Source organism: Nanorana parkeri, unplaced genomic scaffold (assembly GCF_000935625.1).
Source record: "Nanorana parkeri isolate BGI_ZX_2015 unplaced genomic scaffold, ASM93562v1 scaffold186, whole genome shotgun sequence".
Classification (NCBI taxonomy): Eukaryota; Metazoa; Chordata; class Amphibia; order Anura; family Dicroglossidae; genus Nanorana; species Nanorana parkeri.
The window spans coordinates 825,274-846,229 of NW_017306454.1; the positions used below are offsets into that span (position 1 = coordinate 825,274).

The window sequence follows — 20,956 nt, forward strand, 5'->3', positions numbered from 1 at the left end:
ATAATTTTTTTATCTTATTATTTTTTACAATTATTTTCTTATTTTTTAATAATTTGTTTCTTATTATTTTTTACTTTAATCACCTTTTAATTTTTTTTATTTAATTTCATATTTTGTTTTAGTTTTTTTTTATTTATCAATTTACATTTTTTTTCCACCTAACTTTATTGCTATCACACAGAAGAATGTCGCCGAGTTCACATGTAAACGAACAATCGGCTGCCTCACTCTACATTTAGTCCTGCTAGTGCAAAGCAGGACTAAAATGGAGAGGGCAACTTACCGCTGTTGGGATAACAAGGTTACAATGGAGAATTATCACCGTGTTGCCCTGCGTAACCTAACAGACCATCGTGTAATATGTGAATTATACACTATAAAAGAACAGTGTGTAATTTCTCCGGATATGGATTGATAAAGCAAGCCTTTATTAGGTATTACCCGGATATGGTCCGTGTGCAGATCCTGTCACCCTGTGTCTGGTACTCTTTATAACAAAATGGTGTACGTGTTGTTCCTATGAGTGTTTCACATCTTTCTGTCATGTACTGAAACTAGAATAAAGATCATTACAGAACGGACAAACAAGCCTATATTAGGATAACCGGATATAGGCCGTATGTAAGTTAAGATGTGTTTCTTCCTAAACTGCTTACGTGTTATTTTAAGCAAAGATAAGACCTATAACCATATATGGTACCATAACCATTTCTTTGTCTGAGGTGTATATAAACCGAGACCCGACGTCAATAAAATGAGCATATTGTGACTATCAAATCGTGTCTGTCATTTTGTGCTCCCGGAGCTCTGATAAGGGATTTCTCTGGTTGGTCCGATTAAAGGAGTCCACGTACCCTAACAACCGCCTGACGCCCGGGAACTTCCCCACAAGGACCCCGCTGCCGCCCCTCTGCGCCCTGCCGCCGGGCCTCGTGGGGAATCCGGGCCTGCACACAAGAAGCTGACTAAAGTCTTCTGTGCAGAGAGAAGGAATTCTAAGAAGGTATTTACTGCTGTCTCCTCTGGTCCTCACACCGAAACCAGCTTCCAAAAATTTTCCTTGCATTGTATCATGCCAGATCTGGGGCCTTCTGCTGAACTGTGACAGCGAAGCTCCTCCCTACAGGCACTCTCCACCAGAGACCGCCAGCTCAAAAAGGGGACCAGTCTATGCCTCAGGGATAGGCAGGGACAGAGCTGCAGAAAGTTGTCTTATATTTTATATGTTCTATTGACAGGGCCACTTTAAAGAAAATTAAAGGATATTTTTTGAATATAGACAAAAATCAAAAAACACATGACTACTACTAATACTACTACTTGTTATCATGTCCACATAATAGTATTTCCTTTGAACTTACCCATGTTTTTGCAGCCTGATGTAGCAGAGGGCTCGATTGCTGAACAGGATATGATTTTCAGGACTAGAAAAAGAAAGAAAAAAAAAAAATGTAGGCGTGCCACAGAATTCTTGTAAGTATGACCAACGTGTCCTGAAACGAAACCAGTTCTCTGGTGTCAAGTTGCTAGCAAACAGATCCAAGGAAGATAACTGGACTGGGAATTACAGAAGTAAATTGCTCTCTATAGATTATAAACGGTGAAAACACGAGGCTGCTGTTTGCGTCTTCTTATATATGCAAAAAGAACAAGGAGGGATTTAAAACTAAAAAGTGTTTGTTTTTTTCTTCTCATTAACTTGCCATGAATCAATTTCTGATATTACAATTTATTGTTGGCACCAAATAAATAGAAATGATTTTGTTTAAAGTCATCACTGCACAAGTTGGAAATGAATGGTCTGGCAACAGGGTAAATACTCAAATATTTACCTTAGGTTTTCTAGCTCTCATTTCCTCTACACCCCCCTATAGACCAAAGCAATTTTTACATTTCTGCTATGAACCTGTTTACAAGGCCATAACTGTGTCCTTACTTAAAGTGACACTAAACTCAGGAGTTAAATCTCAAAAATGCATTCCAGCACCTGAAATATTAGCAGTAATGTATCTTATTTGTGTATCACTCGGCTGTAGATCCTCATCTCTGAATTGGTGCCGACACCGTCCTTCCTTCTGGAGGGGGGCTACTTGTGTTCCCCATGGTCCCTGTGTGTGTTGTAAAGTAGCCGCCTCTCCAAGCTCACTCCTGTGATGGACTACAGTCTCAATACAAATTACTATGCTAAACCTGAGATTGTAGTCCATCACAGAAGTGATCTTGTCCTTTTTCTCTTTCCTCTTGGATTTATTCTGGTACCTGTGATCTGAGGAGACCTTATCCCCTTATCCGTCATGGGCTTCCCTCCCCCATTAAGAAGGGAAAAAGCGCATCTGACCTAGCTCTGTGGGTCTACCTCCCCAGGTGAGCACTCACTCGTCATCACTCACTGAGTGGAGGTAAAGGTCTGCCTGCATTGTGTAATGATCCTTACCTGAGAGTTACATGCAGATTGGCTGTGAATCATCTGAGGAATTTTCTTGCACAATCACCATTGTTTCCTTCTTTTTCTGGGACTTTTTGTTGCTTTTTTCGTGTGTAGACATTTTTTTATGCCTTATTTGTTTGAAGGCTCATATAAGCAATTCATTTATATATGTTTCATTGTATTGTGTATGATTATTAGCTCGGCACAATATTGTTTTTCACATTTTCTAGATATTTATTTATATCCTTAGTGCTTGGTAGCTCTTATTTCACATGTCACCTACTGATCACCTTATCGTTTGTTTTTAGCGTTTCCACGGGTGCAGTCACACGCAAGCAAAAAAACGCGGTTTGTTCACCGCACAAAAAAGGTGCCTTTTTGTTGCGCGGATATGACCCCATTGAAATCAACGGCATTGCACTGCAAGCATGTGGTCCTGGGCCGCCCAGATGTGAACCAGGAGACAGGGGGAGTGGTAATGGGCGAGGGGCAGGGTGTGCTACCTATGGCCTGTGTGACTTTGTGAAGTTTTTTTTTTTAGGGTGTACATACCGGTAGCATACCCAAGTTACATGACTGGTTACAAATCACAGGAAAAAAAAAAATCATGACAATCCTGGGTGTACACCGGCCTGTGTCAGGTGGAGCCAGAACATCACTGCAGTAACAACCATTCAGCATCGATCAACATTTAGAAGACATCATGCCTATCTGATTGAACACACACAGCTTTGCCTAAATGTGAAGAGTAGAAGACAGTAAACCAGATGCTGTGTGGTACATGTGTTTGCAGTCCAGATCATATTGCACAGCGTAAGACACTAGACTGTCCTCCCCTTCCATATTCCTTACTGCTCCTGTATAAGTGGATAATACTGTACACATTGTCACCGAATACAACAGGAAAAACAGCAACTCCGTTCTACTCACTGAGATACAGCACAGCATTCTCACATAGAGAGCAACACAACAATTTACAGTATGAATTTGAGCTGTTCCTGAGTCCTAGGTAGGATTAAGTTTGCAGAGAGGCTTGGCTTGCTCATCCAAATAAAACTGGCTCTACAGAAGTTGTATGCACCACATAGGACACAGCAGTGAGTGTAACAACCTAAAGCCCAGGGAGGGGGTGTCCAAGATGGTCAGTGGATCTTGAAGTCTGCAAAACAGAAGGTTTGCCTGCTGCAATGCCCTTAAATAAAAATTGGAGGCACATCATAGGGATGGGGGAAAGAAGAAAAGGCAGCACAGCAGTTTTCTACCAGGCACAGAAAAAGGTGAGGCTGGAGTTCAAACGATAGGAAGTAGGGATGCACTTATACTAGTAATCGGTGCTGATACCGAGTATTTGGGCGTGTACTTCCAAATGCTCCGGATGCCCAACCAGATACCAGAACTTCCGGTATCAGGAAGCGGGGTGGCGAGTAATTACACGCTGCCCAAGCCGGGCAGCGTGAAATTACTAATTCTGGCCCTAATTGGCCGGGTAGCTGGCTTCATGCTCCCTCGTCACCGAGCATGGAGCTGGCTTACCCGCCAATCGGGAAGCCAGGTAATGACACGGCCCTTGGCTTCCCGATTGTCTGGGAAGCCGGCTTAGTGCTCCCTCGTCACTTGGTAACGAGATAGCATGGAGCCGGTTTTCCGGCCAATTAGGAAGCCGGGCACTATGTAATGACTTTCTGCCCGGCTTCCTGATTGGTCAGAAAGCTGGCCAATCAGGAAGCGAGATGGCGAGTCATTACCCGCCCCCTGGCTTCCTGATTGGCCAGAAAGCCAGCTCTATGCAGCTCAGCACCTTGTGATGAGGAAGCATGGAGACGGCTTCCTGGCTAATCGGGAAACCGGGCGGCAAGTAATAAGACGCCGCCCAGCTTCCTTATGGGGACTAGCGCTATTGGTATTGGCGAGTACCGACATTTTTTTTGTCCGTACTCGATACCGAACAACCAGTATCGGTGCATCCCTAATAGGGAGGTTCGGGGAGAGATGGGGACAAGCCTGACATTCATGAGAAAAGTCATGATTATCATTAGATGTGCTGAACGAATTGCCATACAGGTTGTCAGTGAAGGTAACCTCTGCTTCCGCATTTTTCCATTATGTGCTCAGTTTGAATGGCCCAGGCTTGTGACATATAAATCCAGTAAGTTTACCTGTAATATATAGCCATGGTGTACTCATCTTCTGCCTGAAAAAAATCTTCTTTTGCAAATTCATCGTTGCCTAGAATCTTATGACGTTCCGATTCCTGGTAGAAGGTACAGTGTAAAGAGACATTTAACCAATGAAAATAATGGAAACAAGGAGATGAAGGACAGAGGATGCAGACATTACAAGCTCACTGGATTTCTGTAGGAGGAATGAACTTGTTTTTTTATGTGGCCCAGAAATACACTTTAATAACTTAATCTTCTGTATTGTAATTATTCACATGGTTGGGTGACGTTTGGCTGAGGAGAGAAAGGCAGGGACCCCCTTCATTATTGTCTTACCGTTTCACACAATTCACACACTTGCATTGTAACCTCTTCAGACAACTTTCTGTGGTCTTCTGCCATCTTAATAAAGAAAAAGGCATCTATTGGGGGGAAGAAAATACAAGTTTTATGGCCCCTTTATTTGCGATACATTTTTATATTGTACTTGTTCATTATTTTTCATTCCTCTATGAAATAAATAAAAGCCATTTTGCTACCAGTAAAACGAACTCAAAAGACAGTTGATTGCAAGCAATAGCTTGCTATATACTGAGCTTTGGGTCAAGGGAGGAGGTTAGTATATGTCCTCCCGTGACCCTACAGAGAACTATGGGGAAAAACAATTACCCCATAGTTCTTTTAAGTGCAATAATTCAATGTGGTGGTCAACGTAAGTGGTGTTCAATCCTCCTCCTGTGTCAGTGTTTAGATTGCATAAACTTACCAACAGTGGTATGACCACCAATGAGTAGTACCTTGAGAACTGCATGCTGTAGGGTGATCACAACAAGCATGTGAGTGTTAACGGTATTTTAATAAGTTGTTTTAACTTACTACACTATCTCAGCCTGTTTTATGATGATATTTTCTGAGCTGACGTGAATTATCATTGGATACATGACAGGGAGGAGGACCCTTGTGCGTTGATATAAAAGGCTGACCATCTGAAAATAAAAAGCACAGCATGACTACTACTACTAGCCTTAAAAGGCTCAAATTTCAGTCATTAAGCCCACCAGCTGATTGAGAGAAATCAATTTCCCCATCTACGCTAAACGGCATTGATGGAGTAATATGCATTGCCGGCTGTTGTGTATACGATAGGATGCAGTCACTTTTCGGTTGATCATTTTCCCACTTGGCTAGGTCAATTTTTTTAATTGACTTGTCAAGCTGGGTGCTGCTAGCCACCCAGCTTGAATTTTTTGCTATGATCTGTGTCTTTTGTTTTAAAATAGGACCCATGGTTTAATATTACCATTCTAAAAAAAACCTTCAAGGGGGGGGGGGAGAAAACAAAAACCACAGATCCAAAGCCAGTAGCTGCCTTCCCAGCGACTCTTCACAGCAGATCTCCTCCATTGTTATACTTACAGTAATACCTTGGTTTACAAGTAACTTGGTTTGAGAGCGTTTTGCAAGACAAGCAAACATTTCTGAAAAATTTTGCTTTGATATACAAGCAAATGTCTTGCAAGAAGAGCAAAATTTTGTAGAAAAGCACCACCGAATAAGGCTGTAGCAGTGCGAGCGATGAGTCTGTTTAACGACAATGCAATGTCACATTGGACAGATTCCTTGTTAAGGTTTCACGAAATGAAAAAGATTCCATTGAGTCAAGAGATAGCAGTGATTTCGTTAGCGATAGTGAAAGTTGTCCTACACAATAATCCTCCTCTCTCTTGTCCCTCTCACACCAGCCACCAAGGTACCGGTAATTGGTTTATTTTTCTTTATATTTTATACGTTATTATATTACAGTACAGTATTGTAATAATTTTATATGAATATTTTTGGGATGTGGAACGAATCATCTGAATTTCCATTATTTCCTATGGGGAAACTCGCTTTGATATACAAGCGCTTTGGATTACAAGCATGCTTCCGGAACGAATTATGCTCGTAAACCAAGGTATTACTGTATTTAATAGTACCATCCACAATGTACACTATACACGTCACTTGCAGTCACTTACACTCAGTAAAGAAGGTCTGGAGGGCTCGATTGCGAATATTTTCTTGTGTTTTTAGCTTCTTATACATATTGTCATCTCCCGTGGACTCAACCCACAACATGGCATCTCCTACATAACAATTCTTAATTTTAAGTTTTGCCTAAAAGAAAGGGAAAAAAAAACAACCCACCACGTTAGTTTATTCAGCTCTGCTTTTAAGGCAACAATGAGCATACTGTATTTTTCCATGTATAAGACTACTTTTTCATAAAAATATTTACCTAATAATGGAGGGGCGTCTTATACACGGGGGGCCGAGAGGAGAAACGCGGTTGCGAAACTGCCGATACCTCTGCAAACTAGCCTCACAAGTGAAACTTCCGATTGCAGAGACAAGCTAACAGGTTTCCTCCAATCATGAGCCTTATGTACCCGACGTCAGCTGATGCTGCGGAGAGCCTGTAGCCAGTGCCCAGATGCAACAGGGAGCTGTAATGTCGGAGAATTCTGAGCCCAAAAAATGTCAGAAAACAGAAAAAATCCCGGTAACTACCAATACCAGGAAGCGGCTGTCTTACTCTGCAAAATTTAGACTGGATGTAATCAGTTATGCAAAAGAGCATGGAAAATATTGATTTCTGGATTTTGGGTAAGAAAAGTGGGGGGCGTCCTATACATGGGGGCGTCTTATAGACGGAAAAATACGGTATATGACGGTTTAGAGAAAGCTATGATCCCCGACTCTAAAATTTCTGGAACAAAATACTAGATTATTAAAGTGACATTAAAGTAAAAAATGTCACCCCCCCATGTTGCTTTAAGGATTTACCTTAAAGTGACATTAAACCCTCAGATGTTTTAACATAAAATACTGTAATGTGCGCCTTACTGTAATCCATGGTTGTTTCCCTTCTCTTTGCTGCTCTTCCTTTTAAATCTGTTCTCATGCTCTGCAGAACTTCTGTTTTGCAGCAGACTGCCTTGTCTCAGGAATGGATATACGGTGTCTGTGTATTAGTTTCTATAGGCTTGTAACCTGAGCCAGCACTACAGGAAGAGGCCCTGAGCTGCAAAGGGAAGTTCTGCAGAGCATGAGAAGACATGAAGATTTAGAAAAGAGCAGCAAAGAGAAGGGAAACAACCATGGATTACAGTAAGGCACACATTACAGTATTGGTTTATGTTACAAAATCTGAGGGTTTAATGTCACTTTAAATGATGCCTCTTGATCAGATCATCTTCTTTCCAGTAGTTTTCAGGAGTCCCTCCAGAGCTGGTGCTGGTCTCTGATCCAGCGCTGACTCCTCTCTCTTCCTGTCCCATGGAGTCTGTGCGAGTGCATGCTGCTCCATAGACTTACCTTGTGTCTCTCCTCTTCTCCCGGCTGAAGATCTGAACTGCACATGTGCCCACCTGAGAATCTTCAGATCTTTGGACGGGAGCATGCAGCGCAGACACAGGTAAGTTTAAAGCTACTTAATTCTTTTTTTTGCTAGCAGTAGATTTATGCAAAAATATGCGAGGGTTTAATGATCCTTCAAGTATTTGTAATGCTTATTTGCATCAAAAAAATTTATTCAAATTACAATGTACCTTTGAACTTGCTAGAAATTACACGTTACAGACATTCCCCATCTGGGAGTGTCCAATTACTCTGTGCTGACCCAGCTCCTCTGTCCCCCCTTGCATACAGACAGGATACTACTGAGTGTTAGCTCTTAGTCTGTTGGGGCTACAGACATCACATCCAAGATGGTGCCGCCCAGTAGCAGCCTGGAGGCTTTTTGGTAATAATCCTGCATGGTGGGGCGCTGATTGCGACCACACCAGACTCTGAAGTGGTTTCCTTGCTGACTGTGTGGTCCGAGCCTTGTCCCTCCTGTGGTCCCCCCCTCTTGTAGCAGGCAGCGCTGGATGCCCAGCTTCAGAATCCCTATACTTCATGGCTGAGGAAGCCGATAGAGGTGAAACACATTGGGACAACACATCAGCCAGCATTACATGTCGTCTCCAATCAATCTGCAACCTACTTGGAGGAGGAAACCTATATCTGCATTTTCTATAGCAAGTTCATTACTCAAGTCGTACATCTTATAATGTTGGCCTAGAACAGATGTTTCATTTGCCATGAAGGACTTTTCTTTTAAAAACATATTGATTTTATTACGTATGTGGCATAAAATGTTGTAGTTTTTGGTACCTTTCCTGTTTCTTTTTTTGTATAATTCTTTATTTAACAAGATTTTTCCAAGACAATAAACAAAACATGAAGAAAAGAGAGAATGGGTATATAAGAAACATATACAACAATAATGAATAGTACAATAAGAGGCAGATAAACACAAAAAGCTCAAAGTGAGGAAGTTGTTTCTCCTCCTCATCCAAGGTGGTGCTATTCTGTTTCTTTTTTATGCACTACCATTAAAACGCCACTTTTGTTTTGGGGGAGTGAGGTGCCCTTTACCTGGATGCCTCTTCTTTTGTGGGCACTGGAATTGTTGCATAGATTAAACTGAGCACAATGCACAGGCGGCAGCATCAGTTTTCAGAAGTCAGCAATGGCAGTCAGTGTATTTCCCTCCTGACAGCTTCCCGCCTCTGGCAGAGCTGATCACACACAAATTTATAGCCGACTCAACACCGTCCAGATTCAGTTGTCTATGGTGCCCTTGCCTTTGTGTTAGGATGACTGACAGTGGATTACTAAACAGGGGAGTTTGGGCTTTCTGATATCTGCCATCCCTTTTACAGGTAACGTCTTTCAGTCTGATGACGTATAACCTGTCAAAGCCATGTATCAGACGGTCAGTGTAATGCAGCGGTTCTCAACCTGTGGGTCGGGACCCCTTCGGGGGTCGAATGACAATTTGCCAGGGGACGCCCGGGAGTCTCCTGCTATTAGATAGCGGCTCCCGGCCACCTGGGAGAGAAACACTTTCTCCCGAGCAGAGTAAACCTTTTTTGTCTGACATTGGGGGCCGTAGGCCGCCGTAAGTCAGAAGAAAAAAAAAAAAAACCCTAGGAATGCATAGCTAGATTCCTATTGGCTATTTCACTTTGCAATAGCCAGTAGCAAACAAGCTATTGCACCCGCCCTCTGCTGCTGCCAGTCAGCAGAGGGGGACCTGAAGTTCTCCATCAGGTCCCCACTACTGATTGATAGCAGCAGAGGGCGGGTGCACTAGCTAGTTTGCTATTGCAAAGTGAAATAGCCAATAGGAATCTAGCAATGCATTCCTAGGGTGTTTTTTTATTCTGACAGCGTACACCAGCGGTTCTCAACCTGTGGGTCGCTGTGTGATTTCTGCTGTGCTAGGTGAGAGTCCTCCTCAGCCCTCTCCTAGCGCAGCAGTGTCAGTTCTCCCGCCAGATGTCGCTGCAGCAGCCGCGTCATTCCTAAATTTTACCGTTGGGGGTCACCACAACTTGGCAAATGTTACCAAGGGGTCCCGGCCCTAGAAAGGTTGAGAACCACTGGTGTAATGCTTACAAAGCAAAGCTGGGAATAGAAATGAGCCCACTTCTAGAGCTGCATGCACAAACTGACCATGTCATGTTATCTTTACCAGAGTATCCTCTAAACAGAAGTTCTTAACTGCATGAGATCTTTTTGTTTGAGGAGGGATGATATTTGCTCCAATTTGGAGGAGAGGTGCCCTTTAACTGGGTGCCACTTTGTGGGCGTTTAAAATGTTCCAGCTTGCATATAGTTCCAGCCCCTATCGGACAAGGTGTTCTAAGTGGCCCAATCGATTTGTTACCCAAAAACATTAATTTGGAGGTATTAAGCCCTATCTTAGACGTAGGACTGTAACTCCCATCTGGATGTCTAGAAGCACCTCGACTTTAAGGCCTCATTCACACTGGAAAAGGCCGGTATGTACAGCTCTGTGCTGCATACACGGCCATATCGGGCAGCTCCTGGGCAGAACAGGTGCTCTGTGCGATTAGTACGCAGCCCCTGTCCTTCTCTATTAGGAGTACGCGGCCGTACGCCGCCCTACGCTCACCCGCCCTGCACGTCCGTGCGGGTGAGCGTACTCGTACGCTGACAGGATGGATCCTATCTGCGTCTGAGCCAGGACACCCGCACGGACCTGCACTTGAAGTGAGCGTAGGGCGGCATACTCCCATAGAGAAGGACAGGGGCTGCGTACTAATCACACGCTGCACCTGTCCTTCCCGGGGAGCTGCCCGATGCGGACGCAGCACGGAGCTGTACATGCCGGCCTTTTCTGGTGTGAATGAGGCCTTATAGTACAAGATAGCCAACTAAACATAGAATAGCAAGTCTACAGTTTATTTGAAAACCTATTATAAGTGGCATTAAAGTAAACCCTACATGGGAAGAGCAAAGGCTCCCCTCTTTCAGGACACAGAGCATTAGAACAGGGACAACCATTTTCAGATTTGTCAATTTTCCAGACCTCATATCAGTTCCTTTCCTTTTTTTTTTTTTTTTTTAACTACTACTGTACATTACCAGACTGGAGAAACCCATACTGAATTCCCATTCTATATAGTCAAGAAGGTGCCTAATGTTCATACTACAAAAGCAGCTGCCAGCATCGCAAGATCAATTTTAACGTTGCTGGTTTGCGATAACTCAGTATACAGAAATGCATTAGGTTGTTACACCAGCTGATCTGATAATGTCATATGTGAACGTGGGATATCTATAATAGAATATCTATCTATATATAGATATATCTATCTATATATATTGGAATGTAGGTTTTCTAATACTCTGCAACCATATGGCGTCCATCCAAAATATGTTTTGTTCTGGAAAACAATCCATGAAGGCTTCCTGCCAAGAATGACTCAGGCATCCTGTCTAACGGCTTTCTGATTCACACCCACTCAAATATTGGAATCCAAACACAAAAGCAGGAAGGGCTGGAGGTTGATTACCCAAGTGCACAGTAACAGAAGTCTGCTGTGATGAAACTAGACAGCATTGGGAACACATACAGAAGTCCTATGCGAGAAGCCATGCGAGTTCTATGCGAGTCCCATGCGAGTCCTATACAGAAGTCCTATGCGAGAAGCCACCGCTGGCCTGTGTGCTAGTTCTCAGGCAGAGACACTGCACCTTTTAAGGGTTACACAAATCAAAACAGCAGCTTCCATCTGAAGATTCTCAGAGACATTAGGCTTTTTAAACAGGCCCCTTTGAACTGCAATAAAAAACAACCCAATGGGTGCAAAGGGGCTGCAGACCTGTACAGGAGCTTCCCGGAGAAATCCTGGTGATATTCAATGATAGATGAAAACAGGACCTTTTTTTTTTACTCTGGAGGAACCTTGAAATAATTTTAAGGTCTCTGGGAACCATGCTAATAAGCAGGGATGCAACGATATAAAATCGGCCAAAAATTGCACTTTTGGTATAATGCCGAAAGTGCCATGTTTCGGCCGATACATCGGCACATCCCTGCTTTTTCTCCTCCCCATGTTTCCCAGCGGGGAGGAGAGAAAGTGCCGCAGGCGGCCAAGCGCTGCGGTAGGAGAGCGCTGTTAACGGCCGCTGTCTCTCCTCCCACACCGCTCGGCCGCCTATCACAGTCCTGTAGAGCGGTGTGTGGGGGGGAGACAGGCCGTGCTGTCACAGGAGGCGGAGCTCTCCTCCCTGCTCTGCTCGCTCAGCCTCCTGTGACAGCGTGTCAGAGAGGAGAGCGGGTACCAGCAGTCAGGGATTGCTGAGTGTTTGTACATAACACGAGGACATAGTATGGTTACTATATCCTCAATTATGAATGAATGGGAGTGATCTATATCACCCCCTGTTCATTCATGATTGTGGTTATAGTAAACATACTCTGTCCCCATGTTATCAATGAAAAGAAACACTCAGAGGATTCCTGTTCATTGATAACAGGGGCTGCAGAAAAAGAGATTGAGCACTCGTGTCTCTTTTTCTATTTTAAAAGTGAAATATCAGGGGTCTGTTTAGACTCCTAATATTTCCCCGAAACCCCTAAAAAGTAAAAAATAAATAAAGACTATGGCATACCTAGAGTACTTAACATTCAGCTGCTTTTTTAGAATACCCAAACAGAGCCAGCAGATAATTGCCTGCCTGCTCTCTGCAGTTTTGTCCGACCGGTTCTTTCAATTAGTTGATCGAGAGATGCCGGCCTATAAAAAGGTGCTGACAGTGGCACACACTGTGCGAATTTCGGCTGATTCATCACGAACCGGACGAAAATCTCAGTGTATGGCCAGCTTAAGAGTCAGCTAAAAAGATCACTAGTGCCATGCCACTAAGACTGCCAAGTGGTGTTGGCCGGCAACTACACAGGAACCATCAAATGGGAGGTCAGTCTGCAATTGCTTAAAGTGAAATTAAAGTCAAAAGGTTTTTAATCCATTTGATCCAGTAGATGCTGTTTGATATGTAAAGGTTTTAGCTTCCTGCTGAAACAAATGGTCTCCGGTGCACTGGTCCTGATATGCTATGGAGCCACCCTTGTTTGTGCGCTACTGAGCCGTGTGCGTCTACACAAACACGCAGACACAGCAAGGCAAACCACGCCTCTCCTCCCTGCTCTAAGCTAGTAGATAAAATAGCTGCTAAAATAGCTTCTGTCACCTGTGATTTTGAACCCGACAGGAAGTTCAGGGAAGCAGAGCTGGGAGAGTTGGAAATCTCTCTTCAGACACCTGATGACTAAGTGCTTGGGAATTTTTTTTTTTATAAAGAAATACTTTGCTGGGCGATGGATATTTGATTGATCTGGAGTCATTACTGAAAACATTTTGAGCATTTAACGCTACTTTAAAGAAACCTCTGGAGGAACCCTGGTTGAGAAAGGCCGGATTAGAAGAACAACAGGTTAGAAAACACCCGTATCCCATTACAAAATGCTGCCGGACTAGTTCATCCTGCCCGAGAGAACAAACCTAAAATTAAAACCCTTTGTAATCCTACATCCATCTGACACCTATAGTATGCTCCCAGAGGTCACTGCTCTCAGTGGTGAGATATACTTCTGTTTCCTGAGTACACAGCAATATCTAGATGGAGGTGACAAAGACTTCTTAAGCAAAGTGTACCCGGTCTAAATTATCTTCTTTTACTTCCTGTAGAGTGGAACTGTTGTCAGCAAGACAGGAAGTGAGGTTAACCCCTCTAACAGAACCCTGGGAAGCAGTAAAAACTCAAGTTCTAATCCATTCCAAGCCAGAAAATTGTTTGGGCTTGACATACACTTTCAAAAGCCAATATCAATATTTTTAAATCTGCATATTTTATTAAAATAGTGATCTGGCAAAGTTGGGCTTATACAAGAACTTCCTGGAATAGGGTGACAACACTGTGTCCACTGTGTGCCAACTGTGCTCGGCATCGTCACCCTGCCACGCTCGCTTCCAATGGAATCTACAAGTGTTTGTACCAATGAATATATCTCAATTGTTTATAACACACAGTGCTTTAGCAAACTAAAAGCCATTTTGAGTATACATCTACTTTATGTAAACCATTTTTTACAAGATTTAAAAAAAATTACCTGAATGTTTTGTGGGACATATGCCTAACTAGTGCAATACAAATGACCAATTTCCATCAACACATGGGCACCAAGACGTTCATCTCTTTCATCAGTCTACCCGATCATGTGCATATCAAAGTACAATTGCAAACAAATACCTATATATTTCGATGATAAATTCATGATGATGATGATGAAGAATGGACAATACGTTTTCACTAGTACAACTGACCATGTTTGTTGGGTGGTTGGCTGAAACAGAACCATTCCCATCCTTTCTGTTGAAATCTTGGTTCTAGTCATACTTCTGCCCATCCAATCACACTTCCATATGATTGTGATTTATTTAGTATGTTCAGTTTCAAAGAATGTCACCAGCACACCAAAGTATCCTTGTAGGACCACCAAAGGTTCATTTGAAGAACAATTGTCAAATGAAATCAAGCACTTTCGGGGGCCATGCAGGGTCCCTTCATCAGGCTTAGCAGGTCAATGTTAAAAAGGAGAACTATGGGGTGTTTTTCCCCATAGTTCTCTCCAGGGTCACGGGAGGACACAAACTAGCGTCCTCCCGTCACCCAAAGCTCAGTATAGATGCTCCTGCTGAGCTACACCTGAGACCGCTGCAGCTGGGACGGATCCAAACATTACGGTTGAGATCCACCCAGCTGCGTGAGTGAAAGCTGGATCTGCCTATCTAGAGGAGGAGCCAGCTGTACCCGCCCCCTCCTCCAGTCAGCGCTGGAGGATCGGAGCGGGGAAATCCCTGCAGGGAGCCGTGAGTGACAGTCACTGCTTTCTGCAGGGACATGATCGAGAAGTGAGCGAGCGACGGTATGTGTTCGCTCACTTCCCAAATCTATTGAGCCGACCAGTGACAGTTTCGTTGTCACACGTCGGCTCGAACTATGAGGATGAGTGAAAATCATTCACCTCATAGTTCTCCTTTAGGCCTGAAGGGACAATGCGCGGCCCCGAAAGTGCTAGATTTCATTTGACAAATGTTCAATAAAATGAACTTTTGGTGATCCTACAAGGATACTTCGGTGTGCTGCTGACATTCTTTGAAACTGTTCATATGACAGCGGCGCCATCCGCAGCCATTACGAGCACCCTCCCCTGCTATTGGGATATCCAGTAAGGAGTGTGACAAGATCTTCCATTATTTAGTATGTCCACCACACACTGAAAATTCTATACTGTTCAATACGACTTTTGAAATAAACGGTTCTTATCCACAAAACAGTCACTCATATTTTAAAATGTATTGAACAAAAAAAAACACTTATCAGCTTATAAGAAAGAAAAACATTAACAAACATTACTTTTTCCATTTTCCAGCCAATTTTGAATGCATCCTCCACCAAAGACCGCTGCTCCTGAAACAGGAAAAAAAAAAACCCCACAGTCAGTATAACAAAAAGATTGCATTATGACCATTCAACTACTTTACTGATTCTGCTCTCTGCTCTTCTCAACACATACAACACAGCCTGATAGATGCTACTGCTGTGCACATTGCTGATTGGACTGAGACCTTGCCAAGGCTCTGTTGATCAATGGCAACATATCTGGCAGGTAGGGCTGCAGCTAACGATTATTTTCATAATCGATTAGTTGCCCAATAATTTTTTTTTTACAACTAATCGATTGGTTGCAATAAAAATATATCTCTCTCGAATAGTTGCCAGCTATTTTCATAATCGATTAGTTGTTGGAGCCCTATGGGCAGGATTGACTGGAACAAAAGCCTTACCTAACAGTTACTTACTATCTCAGAAAACAGATTTCTCTGTTCATCATATTTGTGATTACCATTAAACAGATCCACCATGCTATCAAATTTATCATAACACATATAGCCACACAAAAAAAAACAGCAAAAACCCTCCTCAAAAGAAGCTCAAATCAAATACAACCTCCGAAAAGGCACAAAAAAATAAAATTAAAGTGATGGATACATGGCCAGAAGTTTGTGGAAAACATCACATTACATGAACTTGCTTGATATATCATTCCAAAACCATAGGCATTAATATGGTGCTTCCTCCCACCAGCCCCACCCAATACAGCTATACCAGCTTCCCCCCTTTTCTATAAGATTTTGGAGTGGGTCTGTGGAAACTTGTGCCCATTCAGCTAAAAGAGCATTTGTGAGGTCTGGTACTGATGTTGGAGGAGAAAACCTGACTCACGATCAACGTTCCAATTCATCGCAATGGTGTTCTGTATAGTTGAGGTCAAGGCTCTGTGTAGGACACTCAACTTCCTCCATACCAAACTCAAACCAAGTCTTATGGATCTGGCTTTGTGTACAAAGGGGCACAGTCATGCTGGAACAGAAAACGGGCTTCATCAAACGGTTACCACAATTGTCTAAAATGTCTTTGTATGTTGTAGCAGCACAAATTTCACTGGTAATGAAAGCAGTAAATTGAAGGGGTGTCCACATACTTTTGGTCATACAGTCATAGGTCTGTCAGCCATAAGGATTTACATTTTTTTTTAAAGAATACATTTAATATATAGGAGGCTTCAAAAGTAGCCAACCTAACAGCCAGCCCTGCTAATGAAAAGGGTACAGGTGAAAAAAACTTACCGATACTTTCTTATAGAGCTCAGCAAGATCTTCTAATAGCTCAATAAAATGTAACTCTTTAAGTGACATCTCTAAACTAAGTGGATCTCTGAAAAACACAACATATTCATAAGGGGTTAAAACGTGTCTTTAAGTAGGATCAATTTGATGTTCACATCACATGTATAGTGTTTGCATTAGGGATGTACCGATACTACTATCGGTACCGATGCCGAGTATTTGGGCGAGTACTCGTACTCGCCCAAATGCTTTGATGCCTTGCCCGATACTTCCGGTATCAGGAAGCCAGGCAGCGTGTAATGACGCGCTGCCCGGCTTCCTGATTGGTCAGCTTCGACCAATCAGGAAGCCGGCTTCATGCTCCCTTATCACCTAGTGATAAGCATGGGGACGGCTTCCCTGCTAATCGGGAAGCCAGCTGGCGAGACTTTACACGCTGCCCGGCTAATCAGGAGGCCAGGTGGCGAGCCATTACAGGCTGCTTGGCTTCCTGAATGGGACTTCCAGTACTCGGTATCGGCGAGTACCGAAAAAAATATATCGGTGCTCGTACTCGATACCGAAATACCGGTATCGGTGCATCCCTAGTTTGCATAATACAGATTCATCATTTATCATGACAAATTCATTTTAAATAGGCAAGCAGTAGACAGGGGAAAGCACCCGTAAGCCTAACTTCAAAACAAGTGTAGGGCTTTAAGAGCAATGTTGTTTTAAAAGCAGGGGGTAGTCAAAGTCTGCCGTCCAGCTGTTGTGGAACTACAAGGCCCATAAGGCATCGCAAGACTGACAGCACAGACATGAATCCCACAGGCAGATGCATGATAAGATTTGGAGCTACACCATTGCTGGAGGGCTACGGTTTAGCAAACCCTGTTTAAAGGTATCTTATTTAAAGAAACAATTTTTCTTTTTAACAGTTTCTTTATTACATGTGAAACTGATCTGACCAATTTATCAACACGTTCATTTTTTATTATTGTTTCCATGTAACTATATATGTACATGGGTGCAGCCATATTTTTGCATTACATATGCAGACTTCACTTCCTGCTTTGCAGTCTCCTAATAGGCAAAGAACAGGTTCACTTTAAGAGTCCTTATTATTGGACAGAGAGGAGAGAACATCATGTTCTTCTTGCCCCCTCTGCAGTAAACAGAGGAACAGGAACTGGACACTAGTTAAAGAAAAGTAGAATCCAGCTCATGTACAAGTATACCAGGCAAGGCTGCAAATACATGAAGGATTCTACATTTGGCTTTTCTCTTAGACCTCATTCACATGGAGCATGTTGCTCCGTAATGCATAAAGGATCATTTTTGAAAGCGCCCAAAGAAGCGTGCAGGCAGCTCCTAAAAAAAGCTGTGCACCCTCACACGCTGCTTCCAGCAGCTCCGGTTTTTAACAGCTGCACAAAGACTGACATGACGGATCCGGGTCCGTACCCCGTCTGTGTGCGGCTATCAAAACTGAGCGCTATGGGAAGCAGCAGGCGAGGGCGCACAGCTCCAAGTGCATTAAAAAAAAATGGCCCTTCACGCTGTACAGAGCAATATGTTCAGTGTGAAATGAGGCCTCACAGTGAATTTGAGCTGCTTAAATCACTATAGAGAGGCGGAGCTAAACTGTTGAGTCACTGGTTCGCGGGGAACGTAGGGAGAGCCAAGCGCTTGCCTCATTGCTGTATCAATAACAAAACTAGCATTAGATCTGGATGGAGGTCCCTTCTTTAACACATAGAAGAAAATCCATTAAGTTAACCAGTTTGTAATCAGAGATGTGAAAAAAATCAGGGACTTACTTAGTCCGCAAACATGTTGTCGTGTTGTTTGAAGTATGCATGAAAACGGGCCATAGCATATACATCTTCATTAATTCACAATTCTCCATTCGTTCCGCATTTGAGTGAGAAAACCAGAAGGCGACGGGTTCAACTATGGGAAAAATACAAAAAGCATAATGAGGCAGGATTTGCCATACACCTGCAGATTTAAAGGAAAACACTAAGCTAGCCTTAGTTTTAAGTTATGTAGGTGTTAAGATGATATGTGCTGGGGATGCACCGATACCGGTTTTTCGGTATCGAGTACCAATATTTTTTTCAGGACTTGCTTATACCGAATAACAATACCGGAATTTCCATTAAGGAAGCCAGGCAGCGTGTAATGACTCGCCACCCAGCTTCCCGATTAGCAGGGAAGCCGTCACCAAGTGACGAGGAAGCATGGAGCCGCTTTTCTGGCTAATCAGGAAGCTGGGCGCCGTGTAATGATTCCCGATTGGCCAGCTGCTCGACAAATCAGGAAGCCGGGCAACAAATCATTACACGGCGCTTGGCTTCCTGATTGGCCGGGAAGCCGGCTCCATGCTCCCTCGTCACCGGGTGACGAGGGATCATGGAGCAGGCTCTCTGGCCAATCAGAAAGCAGGTAACGAATCGCTGTCCAGTTTCATCATGGAGCTGGCTTCCTGGCCAATCAGGAAGCCGGGCAGCGGTTAATGACTCGCTGCCCGGCTTCCTGATACCGGAAGCTCAGGTATCGGGCTAGGCTTTGAGCATTTGGGCGAGTACGAGTATACGCCCAAATACTGGGTATCGGTACATCCCTAATATGTGCCCCCTGGCTCAAGTCAATTAACACCACCTAGCTCACTAAGCAACTCTTTCCATCGCCTTCTCCGTGTATGAGAGCTGTAAGATATGTTAAAGACACCCTGTCGCCAGACCATTTTCAACAAACGTCTTCCCATAAGATTATATGTGCATTTAACAAATGTTATTTCTCTGTAAAATCCTCCTTTGTATAGACAACCCATCTTGGATGTAATGTCAGTAGCTGTCACTCAAAGGACATGGTTACATAAAAGATTAGGTAGGGAGGTAAGGGAAGAGATGGAGGGAGCTGGGCCAGAATAGACCGTAATTAGACACCCCCAGAAAAGGATAGAGCTATGACATGTAATGGAGGGGGCTGTGCTAGAAAACTGACTCTTCCTGGAGTAGTCAAATTTGCTAACAAGTTCAAACGCAGAACTAAACGAATGGAAGCACGCTGCAGGTAAACATTTCTAATACTTGATATTTCAATCCAGTGGCTACCTGTGACTTTGGACAGGGGAAGTCATCTGTATGAAAGTCTTGTTGCACTCCTTACCGGATATCCCTCAATGTAAAGCCTGATGAAGGGACCCTGCGTGGTCCCAAAAGCACATGTTTTGAATCGACATGGTTCTCATTAAATGAACACATGGTTATCCTGAAAGGACTTTTGATGTGCTGCTGACATTTCTTGAAGGGGTAGTCCTATGCCCCTAGCTGCAGGTAAGTACCGGATGTGCAGGTACATGTGGATCACGGTGGACAGCTGCGACTCCCGATAGCCTGTGACTGCTTTGTACAGGGGGAGCTGCCGCAGCTCTTCTGAGCAACCTGTGATTCCAGCCACAAGAATCCGCTGATTCTTATCACAGGAATCAGCAGCCGGATATAAATCTGATGGGGCATTACAATAACTGCACTTTTTAAATACCTTCCGATGGATCTAAATAATAAAATGGCAAATTTAGGCTGCAGCTCGTCTGCTTACACGATGATTCTGCAATCAGAACGCTTACCTTTTCTGACAATGTCTAAATAAGGGTCAACAGGTTTTCTATGATGGCCCTGAAAGAAAGAAGAAATGAAATGTTAAGAGAAAACCACAAAGCATTATCTGTTCAAATTATTATGTTATTACTTATGTGTAAACTGGCCACATTGCTGAGTCCTACCTACAGTCTAGATGTTTTTGTTTTTTTAGAGTTCTGGATATTAGATTAAATGTGGAAGGGTAAGAGACAGTCAGGTTTTTGTTGTCATTTCTCCACTGGGGAGATTCACCCTCTATTTGTCCTGGTGATCATTGTTACAGGGACTAAAAGTGAAGGAAAGTTGAGTGGTCAATAGAACAGGAATAAAGGGAAACATCGGGACACCTATTCTTCTGTGGGGGATATACATTACTTTGGAGAGATTTCGTCTCACTTCCCGTTGCTCCTGTTTTTTCTTGTCTGGAGCGGCCATTATGCCAGATGCACAGCCATGGGAGACAAGTCACTACCTTGTTAAAGAGGAATTTTACCCTTATCTTCAAAATAACAAAAGTATCTTTAGAAATGTTTAGCGATGACAATCTACAAACAGATACTTCTAGATAATTGCCGACTTTGTATTCTTTGCCTATACCTTATTTCTCTTGCTTTCCCCAGTCTTCTGACAGTGGCCATTTTAACTAAG

The 20,956-nt window shown here is 43.2% G+C and overlaps 1 protein-coding gene across 1 annotated transcript in view; it reads right to left on the reverse strand.

Moving 5' to 3' along the window:
- Window positions 1-20,743, reverse strand: part of TTC3 (tetratricopeptide repeat domain 3) — an 85,113-nt gene extending 64,370 nt beyond the window's left edge. The window contains 9 exon segments of the mRNA XM_018555138.1: window positions 1,362-1,424; window positions 4,585-4,679; window positions 4,924-5,009; window positions 6,606-6,744; window positions 15,406-15,459; window positions 16,680-16,767; window positions 18,482-18,614; window positions 20,296-20,344; window positions 20,684-20,743. Of these exon segments, the coding sequence (XP_018410640.1) occupies window positions 1,362-1,424; window positions 4,585-4,679; window positions 4,924-5,009; window positions 6,606-6,744; window positions 15,406-15,459; window positions 16,680-16,767; window positions 18,482-18,614; window positions 20,296-20,344; window positions 20,684-20,743 (767 nt within the window).
- Window positions 20,744-20,956: the final 213 nt, after the last annotated feature.